This window comes from Hemibagrus wyckioides, linkage group LG01 (genome assembly GCF_019097595.1).
Source record: "Hemibagrus wyckioides isolate EC202008001 linkage group LG01, SWU_Hwy_1.0, whole genome shotgun sequence".
Classification (NCBI taxonomy): Eukaryota; Metazoa; Chordata; class Actinopteri; order Siluriformes; family Bagridae; genus Hemibagrus; species Hemibagrus wyckioides.
The window spans coordinates 8,673,587-8,694,410 of NC_080710.1; the positions used below are offsets into that span (position 1 = coordinate 8,673,587).

Here is a 20,824-nt window from a genome sequence, read left to right on the forward strand (position 1 = left end):
AAAATCTGCTCCTATCACCACTCTCTCACCCGTGGGAATACTCTCTATCAGCTCATCTAATTCACTCCAGAATCCCTCTTTCTCCTCTAACTCACAACCTACCTGTGGGGCATAACCACTAACAACATTCAACATCACCCTTTCAATATCTAACTTCAGACTCATCACCCTGTCTGACACTCTCATCACCTCCAGAACATTCCTCACAAACTCCTCCTTCAGGACCACACCTACCCCATTTCTCTTACTATCCACACCATAATAAAACAGCCTGAATCCTGCTCCTATAGTACAGGCCTTGCTACCCTTCCACCTGGACTCCTGAACACACAGTATATCCACCTTCCTTCTCTCCATCATATCAGCCAGCTCTCTACCTTTTCGTCATAGTACTAACATTCAGAGTTCCTATTCTCAGTCCTACACTCTTACCTTTCCTCTTCTCTCTCTGTCTACGCACTCTCCTTCCTCCTCTACTTCTGCGACTAACAGTAGCCCAATTTCCACCGGCGCCCTGTAGGTCAACGGGCCTCGACTGGTCCAGTGTGAAATTCAGAGTACTAATGATATGCATGATTAAATTTGGCAATGTTTTACGCTGGATGCCCTTCCTGACGCAACTCTTTCTATTTTTCCGGACTTAGGACCGGCACAGAAGTCACTGGACTGTGACCCCCATGGCTAGATTACTTTTAGTGCATAGTATAAGATGGTGAATTAGGATGCAGCAGTAGTCCCACTTTTTGGTGATTAAATAGTTTTGTGCATTTTATTATTAAAACCTGACACCTAATTACTGTCTTAATGACTGTGGGAAGGTGTACTTATTTATCCCACCTGGTTTCTGCATGTTGGTTTACATTTTCAAGTGTCACATTAGGTTATTTGTTTGTTTTTTTATAGTACTTGAACCATTCTTTTTTTTTTTTTTTCAATTTAATATCTGATTGACAAAATGTGTACTCATGGCTACTCATGGCTATAGATGTTGAAACGGCCTACCTAGAGGAGATTAAAAACCTGGAGATATGGTGCTAGGTCAACAATCTCCTCCTGAACATCAGCAAGACTAAGGAACTGATAGTGGACTTTAGCACAAAGCAGGAGAGGAATTACCAGCCCCTGACTATCAATGGGACCCCAGTGGAGAGAGTGGACAGTTTCCGATACCTTGGTGTTTACATCACGTAGGACCTGTCATGGTCCTGTCATGTCAACACCCTGGTGAAGGAGGCCCGGCAGCGTCTTTATCATCTTAGATGCCTAAAGGACTTTAAACTGCCCTCAAAGGTGCTAAAGACATTCTACACCTGCACCATTGAGAGCATCCTGATGGGAAGTATCACAGCCTGGTTTGGAAACAGCACCAAGCAGGACAGGCAAGCTCTCCAGAGGGTGGTGTGATCAACCGAGCGTACCATCCACATCGAGCTTCCTGACCTGGAGATTATATACAGCAAGCGGTGCTGGACTAAGGCCAGGAAGATAAGGAAGGACCTCAGCCATCCCAACAATGGACTCTTCTCTCTGTTGCCGTCAGGGAAATGTTTCTGTTCCTTGAAGGCAAACACAGAGAATGAGGAGGAGCTTCTTCCCGCAGGCTATTTGGGCCTTCAACCAGAACACCTAGAACCTGGACTTCTGGACTCCCCCCACACATGACATTCTACCTCAGCTGATTGTCGCACACACAATAACTGCACTATTTTGCATACTCTGCACTAATCTGCACACACAATAACCACACTCACTGTACATCATGCTGTGATGTAGTACATACTGTCATACTGTGGTGCATACTGCACCATCACTTTACTCCCTAATATTCCTGTTACAACTGGATATCTATATTTGCCTTTTATATCTATATATTTATCTTACATATGCACACTGTACATACTGTATTTATTGTCATTACTAAATATTTATTTTGCCTTTTTATATCTACATATATGTACATACTGTATTTTTCTATATATTATATATGTTTATACATACTGTATTTTTCTATATATTATTATATATATCATATATTATGTTTTTATATTTATATTATATTTTATATTATCTACGTATTTACACACACATATATATATATACACACACACACATTTGTATGCATATCCGATAACTATTGGGTTTTCATAATTTATTATGTCTTAATTTCTACTATGTTAGTTTTTATTCTTCCGATTTTTCTCTAAATATTGTATCTATATCCCTATATTTTTCATGTCCACACACTTTTTAAACTTACTCTTCTTCTTTCTTCAAAATGTAGGACAGTCGTTAAAAGCATTTCACTACATGTCATACTGTGTATGATTTCGTATGTGATAAATAAAAATTGAAATAACTGAGTTAGTTAAAACATCTGACAAAAAAAAATCTAAGCTTATAGAAAAATGTCAGTAAGGAAGGACCATAATACATAATACACCCCTTCCTTCCTTCCTTCCTACCTAATATAATGATGTCTGGCAGGTTTTACTGTCAAAAGCAGAAATAAGAGTAACAAAAGTCAAAAGTCACAGTTGTGACAAATTCTCGAGGATTCTTGGAAAGCATTTTGCTTATAAAACTGCAAAGACTTAGACCTTAGGCTACTGAAGCATTTATTAACACACATAAATTTTGACTTTGTTTAGATTCAGAATTTTAATTCCCTTAAATTTACATTTTAAGAGGCAGATTCATTTGGTTTCCAGAGCAATTGAATGTGTGACTAAAAAAACCTCCACAAGATGGAGGCATTTACTATCTGAAAGGTCCACATGAACCGTTTAATCTTCTGAAGCAGCCCTCTGGCAGAAACGGAATTTTATTAGCTCAGTGAAAATGCACATACAAGTGATTTTTCCCCAAACTGCCTGCACTCAATCTAGTGCTTTGCCAGTCAGATGAGTCACAAAACTAAACACCGTCTGTAGCTCCATCATGTCTTTGAGACTAGCAAAGTTAGATAAATGCTTTATCTTTCGCAGCACTCTGGGGTCATGTCTGATGTTTGATCCATTTTCAAATCTACACACTGCAGGCCTCATTTTTGGAGATTATTAATACAAACCAATATATTGATTTATGTCTATCAGTGGTGAAGTTTCACCATCTCTTATCAATTATGTTTAAATATGTTTTATTTAAAATTTTCCATGAATTTACTAAATCTGCAAACAGACACAACAACCACACACTTAATCAACACAGACTGTGTTATTTAAAATAGTTTATTTGCCTCATGCATTTATCATTTTAAGATGGCAAACATTTCTTTGTGTATCAAACAACCAATATATATATACACACACACACACACACACACAATATTGTATTTATATATTTGCAAGAAATTAATAGGGACTGACCTTAAATATATATACACACTTAAGGTCAGTCCCCATTCATTTCTTTCTTGCAAATATTTCTTCTTTTGCACATCATGGTCAGCTCAGCCACCATGATGGCATAGTGCAACACGTGTAGTGGTGTGTTGAGGAATCTAAAAACTCCAGGAGTGAAAAGACAAGGTTTATTGAATAAGTTATAAGTGAACAGTCTTCTGGGTGAGGGTTCTTCAGCATGCAGGTGGTAAGAGCAGCAGCTTGAACACAGGAGACAGAGGTTAGTGGAGGATTTCAGAACTTGGCTCGTCAGTTTCTTCGTGACTGAACCCAGAAATGGTAATGAAAGCTTGCTGGGGCTGAGATCAGGTGAGTGAGTGCTGAGGGAATCCAAGATGGAAGACTGGTGTGAAGGCTCCCAAAATGGTGGACAGGTGAGAGATATATTCTGATGGCTAGGGTAACAGAGAGACAGGCAGAAATAGGTAGGCAAGTTCGGTCCTAGAGAGCCGCAGTCCTGCAGATTTCAGCTCCAGCCCTGGAAAAAAAAAAAAAAAAAAAATCACCTGCCTGTAGCCTTAGTAATCCTGGAGACCTTGATTAGCTTGTTCAGGTGTGTTTGCTTAGGGTTGGAGCTGAACTCTGCAGGATTGGCGGTTCTCTAGGACCGAACTTGCCTGCCCCTGGTCTAGATGTCTAAACATCTGGTCCAGTGCTGTTCGATCTTTGCAATCCTGTTAACCAAAACATACAAAGAAACAGCGGTTGATTTCTTTTTTGAAGACATTAACGTTGTGTGGAATTACTAAATCTGTCAATATAAAAGCTAATGAATTTCTTCTGTAAGGTCTAAGAGCTTATCTTACCTTAAAGTATTCTCCTAGCTCTTTGGTGAGCAGTTCTTTTAGCTCTGCCTTGGAAAGAGTTGATTTGTCTTCATCAATGACAGCATATTGTTTAAAGGTTCTCATGAGCAGTGCCATTCATTCCAGCAGCAGCTCAGGCCAGACATGATGACTTTTGTAAAGTAAATATTATATTAAAAATGTTTTTATGCTTTATTTATTGCCACAAGTTTTATTTTCGCACTGAACATGCATCCTACAAGTTGTGTAGACTCTTTGTAATAAATAAATATTAAATACACAGAGAAATGAAAGAGGCTGATTTTTTTCCGGTCATTTGTCATTTTGCCCTACTGAGCATAATCTGTTGAACAGCATATGCAGGTATTTATTATTTTAGTGATCAGCACTTTAGCATCAACAGGTGAACAAATTAAGAAGTCACATCAATGCTGTTTCAAATACAGAAAGGGAGAATTTACAGTTATCTTGAAACAGCAACTATTTGGTTGAACAAGTGATCATTAATACACAGTGTGCTACGTCTAGCTTTGGCCTAAGGAGAGTAAGAAAGTGCTTTCAAGTATCTGCCTAGCATCCTCCATTCCTGTACTTCTGTTCTTGACATAAAATCTTTTGCAGAGTTCAGATCTCAGTCTCATAACCCTAAAACCTCCAAGTAAACCAAATGCCCGTTCTTTTGCAATAGCACTAAGAGTGAGAACTATATATTCATGGAACATTAAAAAACTGTCACACCCAAAACAAATTCTTTTAACTTTTCTCTACTCACCTTTAGGTTTGCACAGAGAGCTAGACCAGCAAAAATGAAGAGCGAGAAGGGTTAAATGAGTCAAAGAGAGATGGACCAGCCATTATATGCAGCAGCAGCAGCAGCTGACCCTCCACACCCTAATCCAGACCTGGGCATTTTAGGGCCACATCTGGCCCTTTGGACATCCCTGTCCGGCCCGCGTTAAGTCAGTCATAAACATAAATTAACAAGTATTTATGCTGTGCACGCAATACAACTTTTATTTTGAAAAGCCTGGCGTTTTATTATTTACCTATGGACGTGCGTACGTGTCTGAACAGCAACAGGCTCTGGATGAGAGCTGTGATTTGAATGAAGTTGAGCAGTTGCTTATCTTTAACATAATGCAAAACATCTTTTCAGTATTTGTGAAGATTAACAAGTTAAAAATAAAATGAAACAGTGATGCAATGATTGTTTTTGTTTTAAACTGTTTATTACTTCTATAGGATTATTTTCCTCTTTGACCTACACAACAATTCATGAATTTACATAAATATTTACAGAATATCCTTATTCTTCTGATTACCAGTAGCAGCTAATCAAAATATATAATTTATTGCTTTTTAGAATGGGAGAAAATTAATATTGAGCACAATTAAGTTTGTTATCGTTGGTTCAGCCCTCCAACACAGTTCATATTTGTTATGTGGCCCCCTGTAGAAATGACTTGCCCAGCCATACCCTAATCTGTCAGTTAAATTACAAAACTTCAAACCTGTCAAACAGCATTTCATTTACAGCATTTTAGCTGATGCCCTTTTATTTTGTTCAGTGTTACATATCAGCTTCTAATACATGATTACTTGCAGGCCATTTATTTCAGTTGCAGGCTGCTTGAATGTAAAGTATCTTTAAGAAAGAACAGATGGAAAAGAAAAAAAAAAAACCCTGCGATATAGCCACAGTGCATGCATGTTATTCTGACACAGGGTCAGTGTGAAGTGCACCTATGAACATAGTTAACGCTATTGTCTTCATGTCAACTTTAATTCTATCAAGCTGGTGGTCATCCGGAGCAGAAACACAGATAAAAGTAGAGAGTGGCAGGTAGAGGTAATGGGAATTTGCTGTTTTCTGTGATAGGTATAAATACAGTACATAGCTCATCTGAACTGGATTGTGTTTCTGAATTCAATTGGAGCATTAGGCGTAGAAATGTACCATCTCTCCACAGGACATGCGTAAACCATGCTTTCTGCACTGACAGTTCCCTGCCAGAACACCAGAGGGCATGGAAGGGTTTGTGGCAGGGTTTCATTTATCTTATGTTCCCATGTGCTTCTGTTTACATTTTGTTTGCACATGTACTTGCCCCACCCGATCCTTCCTCCCTTTCCCACCTTTGTACACCTGTTCCATATGTCTCAATAATTTCCTTCCACTCTGCAGGCCTCATTTTCGGAAATTATTATTATATACCAATATATTGATTTATGTCCATCAGTGGAGCAGTTTTACAATCTCTCAATGATTATGTTCAAATGTTTAATTTAAAATATGCCCTTTATTTGCTGTTCTTCTATTTGCTACCTCTGGAAATACAAACACACATTTAGTCTTTAAAACGTATTCAAATAGTTTATTTCAAATGTTTTTTTTGCCTCATGCATTTATCATTGTAAGATGCCAAACATTTCTTTATGTGTATCAAACAAACAAAAAAAATATAGACAATTGGTATGTGTGTTTTGCATTATTTTTGGCTGTTAAGGGTCAGTCCCCATTTATTACTTCTGTGAGAAGAACTCGTTGCACAACGTGGTAATGCAGGCCACAAGGGTGATATACTCTTGAAAGTCCACTTTACCATCAGCATTAGCGTCTAGGTCCTTAAACATCTTTTCCAGTTTCGCTTGATCTGTGCACTTCTGTTAACCAAAACATAGAAAGAAACAGTGGTTGATTTATTTTTTAGACAACATTAATGTTGTCTAAATCTGTCAGTATGAAATTAATTGCTACTGTAATGTCTAAGAGCATATCTTACCGCAAACATTTCACCCATCTCGTTGTTAAGCAGATCTTTTAGCTCTCCCTTGGAAAGAGTTAATTTGTCTCCCTCCTTGCCGGAGTATTTATGAAAGGTAGCGATGAGCATTGCCATTCCTTTCTGGAGCTGGGACATGATGACTTTTGGAAAGAAATATACTTTAATTATTGTGACAACTTTTACTTTCTCACTGAACATGCATCCTACAAAGACAGACGATGTGTAGACTCATCCTCTTTGTAGTAAATAAACATTAAATACACAGAGAGGCAGATGACTAATAAAAGTTGCATGGAACATGAAGAATTAATTTTGCTCCACTAAATGTAATCTGTGGAACAAAATATGGAGGGGTTTATTATCTTTAGTGAACAGAGCTTTAGCATCTGCAGGTAGTCAGATAAACAAACCAGATTATTGCTTGTGTAAATACAGAGAGGGAGAATTTATAACAATTTTTAAACAGCAACTAATTGGTTAAACAAATGTCTAACAACTGATCCTTTGAGTAAAGGAAGTGCTGAGCACATAGCTCCTAACACACACACACACACACACACACACACACAAACACACCAGTAAACAGTGTGCCACGCCTAGCTTTGATCTGAGAGACGTCAGAAAGTGCTTCCTTCTGTGCTGTGATTGGATGAATCACAAGAAGAAAAAAAGAAATATTCCATGAGGGAGGAGACATGGAATAATACACAAAAAAGGAGGACGGACTAAAGAGGAGTGGTAAAGTAAAACTGTTGGGTTAAACACAAGCGGATCATGGCCAACGCCCTAGATGTTCACTATAGTTAAGACAATGGGTTAATGAACAAAGTGGAGTAAAGTAAGCTGACTGTGGCCAACATTCAACAAAGACAAATATTTCTCTGCCTAACATCCTCAATTTTTTTTCTCTTCTTTTTATCTCCTTCATCTGTTTCAGTTCTTAACTTTTGCAGAGAGTTAACATCTCAATATCAAAACCCTACAAACTCTAAGTGAATCACATGCCATATCTTACAGTAGAATAGTACTAAGCTTGATGTTTGTGGGAGGTTACGTATGCCTGTGTGTGTCTCTCTCTTTGTGTGTGTGTGTGTGTGTGTGTGAGAGAGAGAGAGAGAGAGAGATGGGTAGGGGGAGGAAAAAGCCTAAAAAGTATATATTCACAGAACATTAAAAATAAAAAGTCAGTTAGCAGTTAAAATGTACAATGGAAAATCACTAGCAGCATTGCAAAAAAACAACAAAAGAAACAAAAACCCCAAACCTGAATTCAGTTCAGTTTAGGATATCAAAAAAAAACCACTCTGAAAAATCTTTCCTTGAGCACACCTACAACAAATTTTTTCAAGTTTCCTCTACTCACCGTTAAGTTTGCACACAGAGCTTGACCAGCACAAATGAAGAGGGAGAAGGAGGAAGTGAGTCAAGGAGAGATGGACCGGCCAATATATGCAGCAACCCTTTGCCCCATCCTCTTTTTCCTCGCATAACCCAAGACAGCCCAACCCCCCGGCCCCTTCCCACCCTGCTCCTTCCCCTTTTCTCTCTCCCTCTCCATGTATGCCACAATTACTTCACCAAGATGCTATAACTTCACTTTTTTCCTTTCAGCCTACCATAGAAACTCTTAAAAAAAGGAGCAAGTCTGGCCAGATTTCATGAACAGATTAAACTTTGTCTATACAGTAAAGCTAATGTGTCCAGACAGAAGGCTACAGTGTGTTCTGCAATAATGCAGAACTTGGCCTCATGATTGAAAGAACCAAAAACAAATAGAAACACATATAGATTAAGCAGACTGAATTTAAATTTTGGTCAATGGAAAAGCGCTAAGGTTAATCGATCAATCTCTATAATCTATCAATTAATATATGTTATATATTATATTCAATAATAATAAAATATAATAACACTAATATACTGTAACCAATTAGCCTCCTGGTGGTCCTGTGGCAGGATACTGTGCTCTTATTGCCGCAGTCCAGGTTCGATTCCCGGGGAGGGTGCTAGCCCAGTTAACTCTCAGTGGAGGGTTGCATCTGGAAGGGCATCTGGCATAAAACCTGTGCCAATGGAAACATGCAGACAAAATGATCCACTGTGTTGGCCCCAAATATGGAGCAGCCGAATAAACAACAACATAATATATCAAATTACTATAATAATGCACACTCTAACTGATAATAAGCATCGTAGGCAAGACATTAATAAGTGATACATAGTGTTGTGAATTCATTGAAGTAAACCAGGGGACTCACACTGTGGTGGTACTTTAGTCACCAAGTCCAGTGAAAAGAAGCTTGCATTACAGTTTTAAAGGCCTTGAGTCGGCAGGCCTTGAAGGTATGACAATACAAAAGCCTTGAGGTGATACTCTTAAAGAAAACATTGAAACCCTCAGAGTCAACCACCAACTGTAAGCTGGTTCACAGTTCCTGATAACCATTTGCTTTGATCCCCATTTGGTGGTGAGAGCTGGAATATGTAAATAATTATTCAAAAAGAAATGTGTGTTACAGTAAATTCTAGAATGACCTCAAAATATGTTTTCCTACAATCCCCCCTTTGAGAGTTCTAAATAACTCTCACAATTCATAAACTTAGCAGTTTATCAGCTTGTTGTTAGTTTAATAGATTTTAGGATTTAAGCTTAGTAGTTAAGGGTAGTAGTTTTTGACCTGAGCTATTGCTACACCTTTGTGATGAGTATTAGTAGTCTGTCGTATGCAACCTATGATGACCTGGAAGATTATGTAGCATAAAGGCAGAATTAGTATAATGAAACTAACTAAAATAACTATTTCTTTAATCCAAGACCATGACTGGCCAAACAGGGTTCCGAACCTTGAGGAATATTCTATGGTCAAATTATACGGTTTTATGGATATAGTGCTAATACCCTTTCGCAGTTGGTCCAGGTCCTTGACTGGGTCAACCAGACCTGTGCAACATTCAGGTCCAACAACTGTGCAGGCACCACCTTGTGAATCAAGAATGTAATCTAGTGCTGCTCTGTTCTGCAGTATCATCATTTTGTGTGAGGCCAGAGTATTGGAAATGCTGCCAATGGCGAGAGCGGTGTCATTAGTGAGCTGCTGAACTGATTTGGACAAGTCTCTCACCTGATCGAGAGCCTGCATAACCCCATAACTTGGAATCAGAGCTTGGAATCCTTGACTACCAAGTTTGAGCACAAGTAAGACCTGGGATGCAATCACTCTTATGTCCCCCGAAGGGAGCCACATCCTGTAAATGTGGGATGAGGTGATTTCGGGGTAGAACTGCTAGAGTAATATTGCTCAAATAATTACCAGAAATATCTCTAATATCATACTCGCCACCTTGCTTTTGAGAAACATTTGATTTCTGCCACACTTTCCCTTTTTGTATGTCTAAGCCAGTGAAGTCAACTTCATATTCAGGAGCTTTGGAGTGTGTTTTAAAAAATCTTATATTTACTGTGTCCCCTTCCCATATTGCAATACGTGCATTTCGTTGAGCAGTTAGCACTACTCCCATAGTGAGTATTTAAGGGTTATGATTAGTGTGGTTGCTCAGGATGGGGTTTGTGATCGGTGTGGATTTTTCTCTAATGGCTGGTAATGCATAGACTACAGTGCATCTCCAACTAAAATTTGTTGGAAGCTCGCTATACAGTGAAGTACCACATAACCAGAATGTGCCTACCAGAGGGGGAGTCCTGCACAACAGATTTACAGACAATAGTATAAACCATGCTTTTGTTTGTCTAATACATGCTTCTACCTTATGTTCACCTTGCCATAGTGGTGGTGTATTTGCTGATTGGATTGGGGTACCCATCACATACACAAAGTCACATGCCGTAGGTGGAATTTCTCCCAGTGGGGGTGAGTTTGCTGGGAAGGATTCCACACACCAGCAAAATGTGGTTGTCTGAAGTAGATCAGTCATAACCGGTGTTGCATATGTCATATTGCAGAACTCTGGGTCAGATGTTCCCTTAGCTGTCAGTGCCGCAAAATCCTCTTGATAGTGGCCCCCCTTCTTACATTCCAGAGGGCTCTCTATAGACGTAGGTGGTTCAGCTAGCAGGTGTTGCAGAGATAAGTTCAGGAAACTTGTGCATGGCTACCTGTGAACAAAAGAGAAAAGAAGAAGAAGAAGAAAAACACAAAAACAAAGAAACAAACAAAACAAACAGGACAAAAATGTGTGTGTTTTTTTGTTTTTCCTTTTTAAAATGCTAGGTTAAACTTCATTTGATTGTATAGTGGTTTAATTTGTTGGTGTATTTCCTTGCCCTAATCTACAAATGTTGACACCTATGGACCAGTTAGGTATGAATAAATTAGAAAAGGGGAGCCTATGTGGAAGTCTTCACCCTTGGGTTGGCCCCCAAGGCCTCTTGCACTTCGGGTCTTCGTTGGGCTCCTTACTGGTCTGTGTGTCCTAGTCTGTCCCTATTAGTGATGGAACTATTTTGCAGTGTGAGACATGAGTCCACATCTTTTTTCCATGGTACAATACTGCTGCAGCCGTAACTAATAACACTTGTATGGTCCTTGCCATTGGTTTGTTCTTAAATTATCATATCATAACCCACTGTCCTGGAATGATAGCATGACCACCCTCAGAGTGAGGCTGCCAGCAAACAGATACTCTGTGTTTAGCCAATTCCACTGCCTAGACAGATTCTCACAGTAAGTTATCAGAGTGTCTGAGGCAATGTGTACATTGTCACTTCTGAGGTCAATGGCTCCTGGCATTGACATGGGTTGCCCTGTAATTATTTCATGAGGGCTAAGCCCAACAGACCGATTGGGGGATGTATGTAATCTACCTGCTGAAAAGGCTCTGGTGGGGCTGGGGTGTGTGCTGCTAGTGTGATTGTTGCTGGGACATTATTGTTCTGTTGGCATGTGACACATCACTTTGTTGTCTCTGTTGCTGCCGCCCTGAAAGCTGGGTTCCACCACTGAGTTGAGAAGCGGTGGACCATTGCTGTTGGATTAATGTGACCCAACTTTTGAGTGACACACACCTGCACAGTGTCATATAAACAGGCTTGTTTAGCAGATGTATCAGCAAGATCATTCCCTTGAGCTTCTGCAGTGTTAAGTGATGTATGTGCTTTCACTTTTATTACTGCTAATTGTTTGGGAAGGGTCATAGCAAATAGTAGATCTCCAACTAATTCAGAATGTCCCAGAAGATGTGAGGAATTTCTGACTCTGCCAGATAACCCCAATATTGTGAACCACTCCGAAAGCATATCTAGAGTCAGTATAAATGTTTGCTGTTGAGCAAACAGTTCAAAGTTTGCATTATTCAATGGTATTTCCACAATTCTACTTGGTGATGAGAATGAAAGCATAACACAATCATGAGTCACCTCATTTTCATCCTCTTCTAAAACATCAGTGCTAGCAGACATCATACAAGAAGATGGATTGGTGACTGGAGCACATTGCAATATAACATTCTGGGCTGTGAGTGTTGCTAACCAATTTCCCCAATGGGAGGAGGTGACAGAGGTGATTTTAGCCTGGTTCATTAATTCAGATACTGCATGTGGGCACCTGACAGTTAAAGTCTGTCCTAACACTATACCTATAAGAAGATGGATTGGTGACTGGAGCACATTGCAATATAACATTCTGGGCTGTGAGTGTTGCTAACCAATTTCCCCAATGGGAGGAGGTGACAGAGGTGATTTTAGCCTGGTTCATTAATTCAGATACTGCATGTGGGCACCTGACAGTTAAAGTCTGTCCTAACACTATACCTGAACAGGCTTATAGAGCTAGGTGGACTGCCTGTACTGCTCTAAGACATGGGCCCATGCCCTGAGCACCTATGTCTAGCTTACCAGTGAAGTAATGAACTGGGCATAAAATCCCACCATGATCCTGCATAAGGCATGCTGCCATAAACCCTAAGTGTTCATGGACATACAAAACAAAAGGAAAATCTGTCTGGGGAATCCCAGGAGCAGGCACCTGACAGTATGCATTTTTCAGGACATGAAACACCTTGAGTTGTTGCTCTTCAAGATATACAGAATCAGAGTCTTTAACTGTGCCTTTCAGCAGGTCATAGAGTGGTTGAGCTAGTGAAGCATACTCTTCAATCCAGGGTCTACAGTATCCTGCTGTGCCTAAGAATGAGCGGAGTGTGGTAGTGGGTGGAGATATGGTTTTAACTGCAGCAGAAATTATGGCTCTAAAACCTGCTCCAGCAATTTGCCCTAGAAAAATTACCTGGTCTTTGGCGATTTGTGCTTTGTGATAACTCCCTTTACATCTGTTGATGCAATTAAGATATCATTAACATATTGAATTACAGTTGACTGTTTGACAGGACACTCTGGGTCAGACAGATCACATTGGACTGCTTGATGTTAAATGGTTGGAGAATTTTGAAAACCTTGTGGTGGTCTTGTCCACTGGTACTGTTCATAGTCAACTGTGAATGACACGCAAGGTTGGCTGCCTGTATATAAAGGTACAGAAAAAAAACATTGGACATATCAATTACAGAAAATACTTTACAGTTTAAGGGCAAACCACTGCAAATGGTTGAAGGATCTGCAAGTAAAGGAATAATCTTTTCTATATGCTTGTTTGCTATTCTGTAATCCACTGTGAGTCGCCATGTTCCATTTGCCTTTTTTATGGGCCATATAGGGGAGCTGAATGGGCTAATAACTTCCTGTGTCAGAAACTTTTCTATAACAGGCTTTACCCCTTGCACAGCTTCTTTACTTAAAGGGTACTGTTTGGTGGCAGGGGGAGGGGTTCCTGACAGTATTACAGGTCCTACTGATGTTAAAAGGCCACAGTCATCCTTATCTTGAGCATATATAGGATGATCCTGCAGGTGTGAATATTCAGGGGTCAGTGCATGCAGATGTTTGTGCTGAAGCTATTTTGATTGTGGCAGACTATGAGGACATATCCAAGATTAAATATACTTGCCTTAGCAGATCTATTCCTAGTATAGGTCCAGTGTTTAGTGGAGCACAAAGCAGTGGTGTAACTAAAATCTTGGGACCTAGCTGAACTTCAACAGGGGAGGTCTCATACAAGACAGAATTGTTACCCACTACTCCTGTTAAACAAAGTTTGGTTCTCAGGTAAGGGATTCTTAGTTTTTTTGCTAAATCAATGGGAATGACTGTTATCAACCTCATTCTGTTGTATGGTGGCCTTTACAAACAACCGTTTATCATTATGGTAAATAACTGGGGAAAGGCAAGCACTCACAGCCCCAAAAATTAGTTTTTTTTGTTGCTCTGTCTGTCCCTGTTGTACTCTCAGAAGTGCCTGAGCAAGCTGCCACAGGATTTCAGTGCAAAGGGGAGGGGACATGCTAGGGTTGTAAGCAGGCTGACTAGATGTAGGATTATGCTGGGAATTTCTTCTATTATCTTGTTCCATTTTTCTAGACTCCTTTGCCCAATGGCCAAATTTACCACAATAATCACATTTATTCTCTCTTTTTGGTGATCTCTGTTCTTGCTTGCACTCTGGGTTAGGTTTATACACAGAGGCTGCCACAATTTTTACTTTTGTCCTAACACCTCTTTCCCAGGTAGCCAGTCTTTCTAAATTATTCCATAGGATTCCATTAGACCATGTGAGATCTAGGAAAGGTAATGCATTCCTGTATTCTGCTGACAGTCCATCAAACCAAATATGGACTAGTGGTCCCTTGTCCGCCAACACAGTCTCAGGAGTATCTGCAGTACCACTGTAAGCTGCAGCAATTTGGCCAAATCTTTCAGTGTACTCACTTATTGTTTCATCTTTTTTCTGAATACAACTACTGACTCTTGACCAGTCTACCTTTGGCCGAATGATATCCTTTAATACCCTCAGAACTCCCTCCCATAAGTCCTCTTTATTGACATGTTGGAATTCAGGGGTATCAACAGCTTTTTCAAAAACATGAAACTGACTCTGTCAAGATCTGTGACATCAATTGTGTGATTTCTACATGAGTCATGCCATACAAACGAATCTTTCTAGCAAGTGCTCTCCTAAACTCAGACAAATTAGCCTGTGCTAGTGGCAAGCTCTGGGCCAATCTTTCTATTGCCTCAGGGCCTAGTGCCTTGATAACTGTTTGGACCTGAGCTACAGGAGGTGCTGCAGGAGCACTTTCAATGACTTCTATTCCACCTTGAAACTTTTTTCTGGCTCCACATACTTTAATTACTATTACTATTACTAATTATTAGCTTCTTTATCTATCCTTTTGTTACCAGACACATCATTCTCCTAATTATGGAATAAAAACTGCAGGTCGGGATAGAGATTATCTGTCTTTGTAGGTTTTTTAAATCACATTGTGCTAACTTCATTTTGTGGCCCAACTTCTTAGTCAGTGAAGACACACAAGCATGCAGTTCTATAATTTGTTGCTCTAGTTGTGAAATATGCTGAATGTGCCCTTGTGCTGTGGCTACACAGAATTCATGATGTCAACAGATGATACCTTTTATCTTGTTTTTTCTGATGCATGCACCAAGTACTTTTTTGCATTCTTCAATAGACCAAACTTTATCCGGATGTATACATATTTTCTTGCCAAATTCTGCCTGACTGATTCTGTTAAAACGGAGTCCATATTTTTTTCTAAAATTGATTTGAATTCACTGTCATTCCACAAAGGGGTAGCTAGTCCACCTTTCTCAGTAGTAGGGATTAGTCTAGACTGTTTTTTTTTCTGACAAAAAAGAAGTAACAAATTCTTTTTATGAAGCAAAGGTTAAACCAAATTCTTCCCTACCGAAGCAGAGGATCAACTAATTGTTAACACACAGCTGTGGCTAACCTTCTCTGCCAAAAACCTGTTTGTTAAAACACCCTACAGCTGTGTTTAACACTTCTCTGGCAAAGCCAAGGATAACTTAAATACTGGTCTGTAGTGGTTCTTTGATAGACTGACACTCACCAAATCATAGCTGAGTTGAAGAAGTTCAGTCTGGACTGGTTTCATTTGAGCAGCTCAATCCGGGTCACGGCACCATCTGTTGTGAATTCACCAAGGCAGACCAGGGGACTCGGAAGTAGTGTTCAGCAGGAATGTTTTATTGTAGATCAGAACATACTGCATTGGTACTGTAGTCACCAAGTCCAGTGAAAAGAAGCTTGCGTTACAGTTTTAAAGGCCTTGAGTGGGCAGGCCTTGAAGGTATAACAATACGATATGATGTTTATGACCAATTACTCCGCCAGGGATACAGTATGGTGACAGAAAACACTGTGACATTGCACACCCTTGCCACCCAAAGTGGCTGGAATGACGCCGCACTAAAGGAGCTTGCTTGTCGTGAAGAGGACTTAACTAATATTGCAATATATAACTATATATCATCACTACCATTCGCATCGAAGCTTCATTTGCAAGTTCAAACTTCATTCAAGTCCCTCGGCTGCACACCTGGTTCAACCCAATACCCAACCAACCACTCACCTCCGGAGACACCCAGGTAAGCTCTGTCTGTGTGTCTTCTTTTCCTGAAAATTAACCCCTGCAGAGTCCAATTACAACGTTGGAAACAGAAAGGTGCTATTCATTAAGGAAGCCCCAGAGGAATGAAAGAACTAGCTAGAGGAAGCACAACACCCATTTCAATTACTCACCTACCATATAAACTTAGAATACATCAAGGGAGCAAAAAGACACCCCCAGACAAGCACAATAGGCCCTATTCTTTATGCGGTTCCAGTTCACGATCACCTACTGACCTGGATCCAAAAATGGTAGGCTGATGCACTGATCCCGACCACTGATCACGCTGCCATGACCTCATCCATGTGGAACCCAACCTTGCACCCAACCCGGCCTCATGCTATTCCAGTGTGTCCTGGGCTACCAACCGGCACTAATCCCATGGTCAGAGGAACCATCAGATGTCCCAGCGGCCAACCAAAAGCCCAGCCTTCACCACAGAATTCCATGCAGCACACCCTGATTGACCTGCCCTCAGACCCCGGGCTAACCAAGAAGAAGAACACCTAGGGGTGTTCCTGGGGGGAAATTCTGTTACATATACACCGGCGAACCCCTCTCCTGTCTGCCAGAGGGAATCCTCACCCAAGTACTGACAATTCCTGGTTACGATAACACTTCTGGCTTGCACCTCCATGTTTTCTGTCAGTGTTTCCATTATTTGTACTGTGTAAGACCTTATTGCCTTTTTCTCCCATTTTTGCCTGCTTGTTTTTGTCCTTGGAATTGTTAGCTGTAAGAAAACACCTGAGGCAGAGAATCTAGGATCCATATGCAGGTTTATTACAAGACAAATCCAAATCGGCAGGCAAATAGACAGAAACGGGAAACACCCGGAAAAGAGTCAAAACCGGAAAACAATAAACACAGGCAAACAAATCCCAAATAGCAAAACCGTAACTCGAAAATACCAGAAAACAAGGCAGAAGTCATACCCAGTAATCTAGACAATGGCAGGTAATGAACAGCTTAGTAAGTCTCACAGGAAACAATTCTTTGCATTGTTTGTAGCGTGCACGCTGCTTAAATGTCCTAAAAACTCGGAAATGTTCTTTCGTCCTTGGCTGTGCTAGAACTCGGGTGAGGGCTCCCACTGGTGATCTGATGGAAGTGCCACCAGACGGGGTGTTACAGAGCCCTTCCCTCTAGGAACACCTCCTGGTGTTCTAAGCTGTGGCAACCCTGGGGGCATGGGGTCAGTCTGTTAGGGTGGAGGCAGAGAAATTCCTCCACCAGGGTGGGGTCAAAGATGTTATCTGCGTAGACCCAGAACCATTCTTCTGGACCATAACCTTCCCAATTCACCAGATACTGTATTCGATTCCTGTGGCACCAGGAGTTCAAGAGGGTGTGTTGATATCCAGTGGTGGTGGTGGTTCACTACTCATAGGCTTGTCATTGGGGAGAGTATTTGCTGGCTTGAGGAAGGATACATGGAATGTGGGGAAGATGTGATATGATGGATGGGGGAGCTGGAGGCGGTAATTGACTTGGTCAATTTGCCGGAAAATGTGAAATGGGCCAACAAAACGTCGGTTGAACTTACGGCAAGGGAGCTTCAACTTTCTGTGTAGAGAGCCAGATTTCTTGTCCCACCGGGAACCTAGGACGTGGGCACCTACGGCGGTCAGCCTGAAATCTCTGCCTTTGTATGGCCCGCTGTAGATGCACATGGGTACTCTCCCAGGCTTGGCTGTGATGGACCTGGTTATTCACTGTGGGCACATCAGACGGTTCACCAGAGGATGGAAATAGGGGTGGTTGATAACCCAGGATATATTTGAATGGAGTTAGCCCTGTGGATGAATGTGTGAGTGAGTTCTGGGTGTATTCAGCTCATGGGAGGGACTAACTCCATCAGTACAAACAGAGGTACCGGCCAATCTCCTGGTTCAGGCATTCTGTCTGTCCATTAGATTGAGGGTGATAGCCAGAGCTGAGACTCACGTTGATGCCTAGGTGGCTGCAGATGCACTCCAGACACAAGAGGTAAACTAGGGTCCCCGATCTGATACTATGTCCTCTGGAATACCGTATGTCCTGAACGCCTGATGGAACAGAATTGTGGCTGTTTCCATGGCTGCGGCCAGACCTTTTAATGGGACAAATCTGTAGGCCTTGGAGAATTGGTTGATCGCCACCAAGATCATGTTGTAGCCCTTTGAATTTGGAAAGTCTGTGAAATCAAACCACTATATGCGAGCAGGGTTGTTGCGGTATTGTTAGGGGTTCCAGGAGCCCTAGGAAGCTGGTGACTTGTCTTGGACTGGGCACAGATAGCACATGCCCAGACGTAATCCTCCACACCATGGGACAATGAGGGCCACCAAAACTTGTTCCAGATCAGGGTCATAGTGTAGTGAATGCTAGGAGCTGCGTGTACCCATTATAAGCCTTGGGGATGGAGTGTGGTGGGTACATAGTGCTTGGACAAAGGACATTCTGGGGGGTGGAGCTTCGGTTTGCTGGGCTTGTTGGATTTCCTCCATGAGGTCCCATCTGATGGGTGCAAGCATGACAGAGGGTGGTAGGATGGGTTCAGGGTGTGATGGCGAACTCATGGGGTCGGGACGGCAAGAGACAGCATCTGCCTTGCCATTCTTCATTACTGGCTGATAAGTCACAGAGAACCGAAAAATCTAGGGTTCAGGCAATTAGCATTGTATAGGGATTCGAGGTTTTGATGGTCTATTAAAACTAGGAACGGGTGCCATGCCCCCTCAGGCCAGTGTCGCCATTCCTCCAGTACTTCCTTTATGGACAAGAGTTCCTGATTACCTACAACTTAGTTTGCTTCCACCAAAGTCAGCTTTCAGGAGAAGTATGTACATGGGCACAATTTCCAAGGGTTCCCATGGTGCTGTGACAAAACAGCTCCTATGCCTCAACTGGAGGCGTTGACCTCCATGATAAATGGAAGGTTTGGGTCAGGGTGTTTGAGAATGGGGGCCATGGTAAAGCTCTTTTTTAGCTGTATGAAAGAGGCTCTGGCTCGGTTTGGGCTTCCCCTACAGAAGAGAATTTAGTGGGTTGGCTATGATACTATAGTCCCTAATAAACCACTGGTAGAAGTTAGCATACCCCAGGAATTGTTGTAACTCCTTGATTGTGGTGGGCTCAGGCCATTCCATCACTGCTCAAACCTTACTAGAGTACATAAGGTGATAGTGTCTTTGTGAAACTCACATTTCTCAGCCTTCACATAGAGTTGATGGTGTAACAGCCAAGTGAGCACGGTACGGACATGATGAACATGGTTGTCATAGGTGGCCAAGTAGATGAGAATGTTATCAATGTATGTAATCACATATTTGTTTATCAAGTCTTTGAATACTTCAATGATAAATGCTTGAAAAACAGCAGGAGCATTAGTGAGCCCGTATGGCATAACATGGTATTCGTGGTGCCCCCTCGTGGTATGAAAGGTTGTCTTCCGTTCATCCCCCTCCTTGATATGTACCAGGTTATAAGCACTGCGTAAGTCCAGTTTGGAGAAGATTCATGCCTCCCTTAGTTGTTCCAAAGCTGCCAGGACTAATGGTAGAGGATAGGGAAAATGCACCGTGATCGCATTCAGACCCCGATTATCGATGCAGGGCCGGAGACCTCCATCCTTCTTTTCAACAAAGAAGAAGCTGGAGATGGGCCCAACACTGTCGCTCCTCCTCTTTGCAGCCCTATACACAGTGCTTAATTTGTAAATGAATAATTTAATTATTGATGTAAATGAATAATTTCCGGAACAAAACCAGCAATTTCTCACTGCTGTGACCGACACCAACCACACAACTTCATCAGTTTTCCTGGAACATGACGTCACTAAACGGTGATAGCGCAACTATAATAATTAACAAGCTTCTGAATGGTCTCGTGTATTATTCTGTTTCATATACAGGCCAATTGTGGAGGTTTTTTTTAAATAAATGTGTTAGTACGACTGTGCTCAAACACTTTTTTTTACGAAGTAGATGTTGCTGTTTTGTTCTGTATGGAGCCCAGAACTCACCCACTCAGATGCTAATTTCATCCCAACAGTTTGGTCAAGTCTGAGCGATTTGATTTTGCATAATCAGCTACGGATATACAACTTGCTTGTTCTTCAGCTGTTCTTTAGACCAAATATCATTTTCTGTCACTGACGACGTGGTTGCCTCCTCCATTATTTCTGACTGATGTAACTTGCTTTGCTTCTGTCTCCGGCTATCCTAATCCAGGTGTGCAGCACCATCTTCTCTGGATCTCTTTTGATCAGGCACACCATTAGCTTTACTCGTGGATTTAAAAATGAAAATATGTTTGATTGTTTCTTTTACATTTTGAAAATATTATT

General features: G+C 41.1%; 1 protein-coding gene across 1 annotated transcript; it reads right to left on the reverse strand.

Moving 5' to 3' along the window:
• Positions 1-6,567: 6,567 nt before the first annotated feature.
• On the reverse strand, positions 6,568-8,494 carry LOC131361324 (ictacalcin-like). The gene is made up of 3 exons (XM_058402358.1): positions 8,357-8,494; positions 6,991-7,133; positions 6,568-6,871 (listed from the first exon to the last, which is right to left on the reverse strand). The coding sequence occupies exons 2-3, from the start codon at positions 7,126-7,128 to the stop codon at positions 6,731-6,733; spliced, it is 279 nt and encodes a 92-aa protein (XP_058258341.1). The 5' UTR covers positions 7,129-7,133; positions 8,357-8,494; the 3' UTR covers positions 6,568-6,730.
• Positions 8,495-20,824: the final 12,330 nt, after the last annotated feature.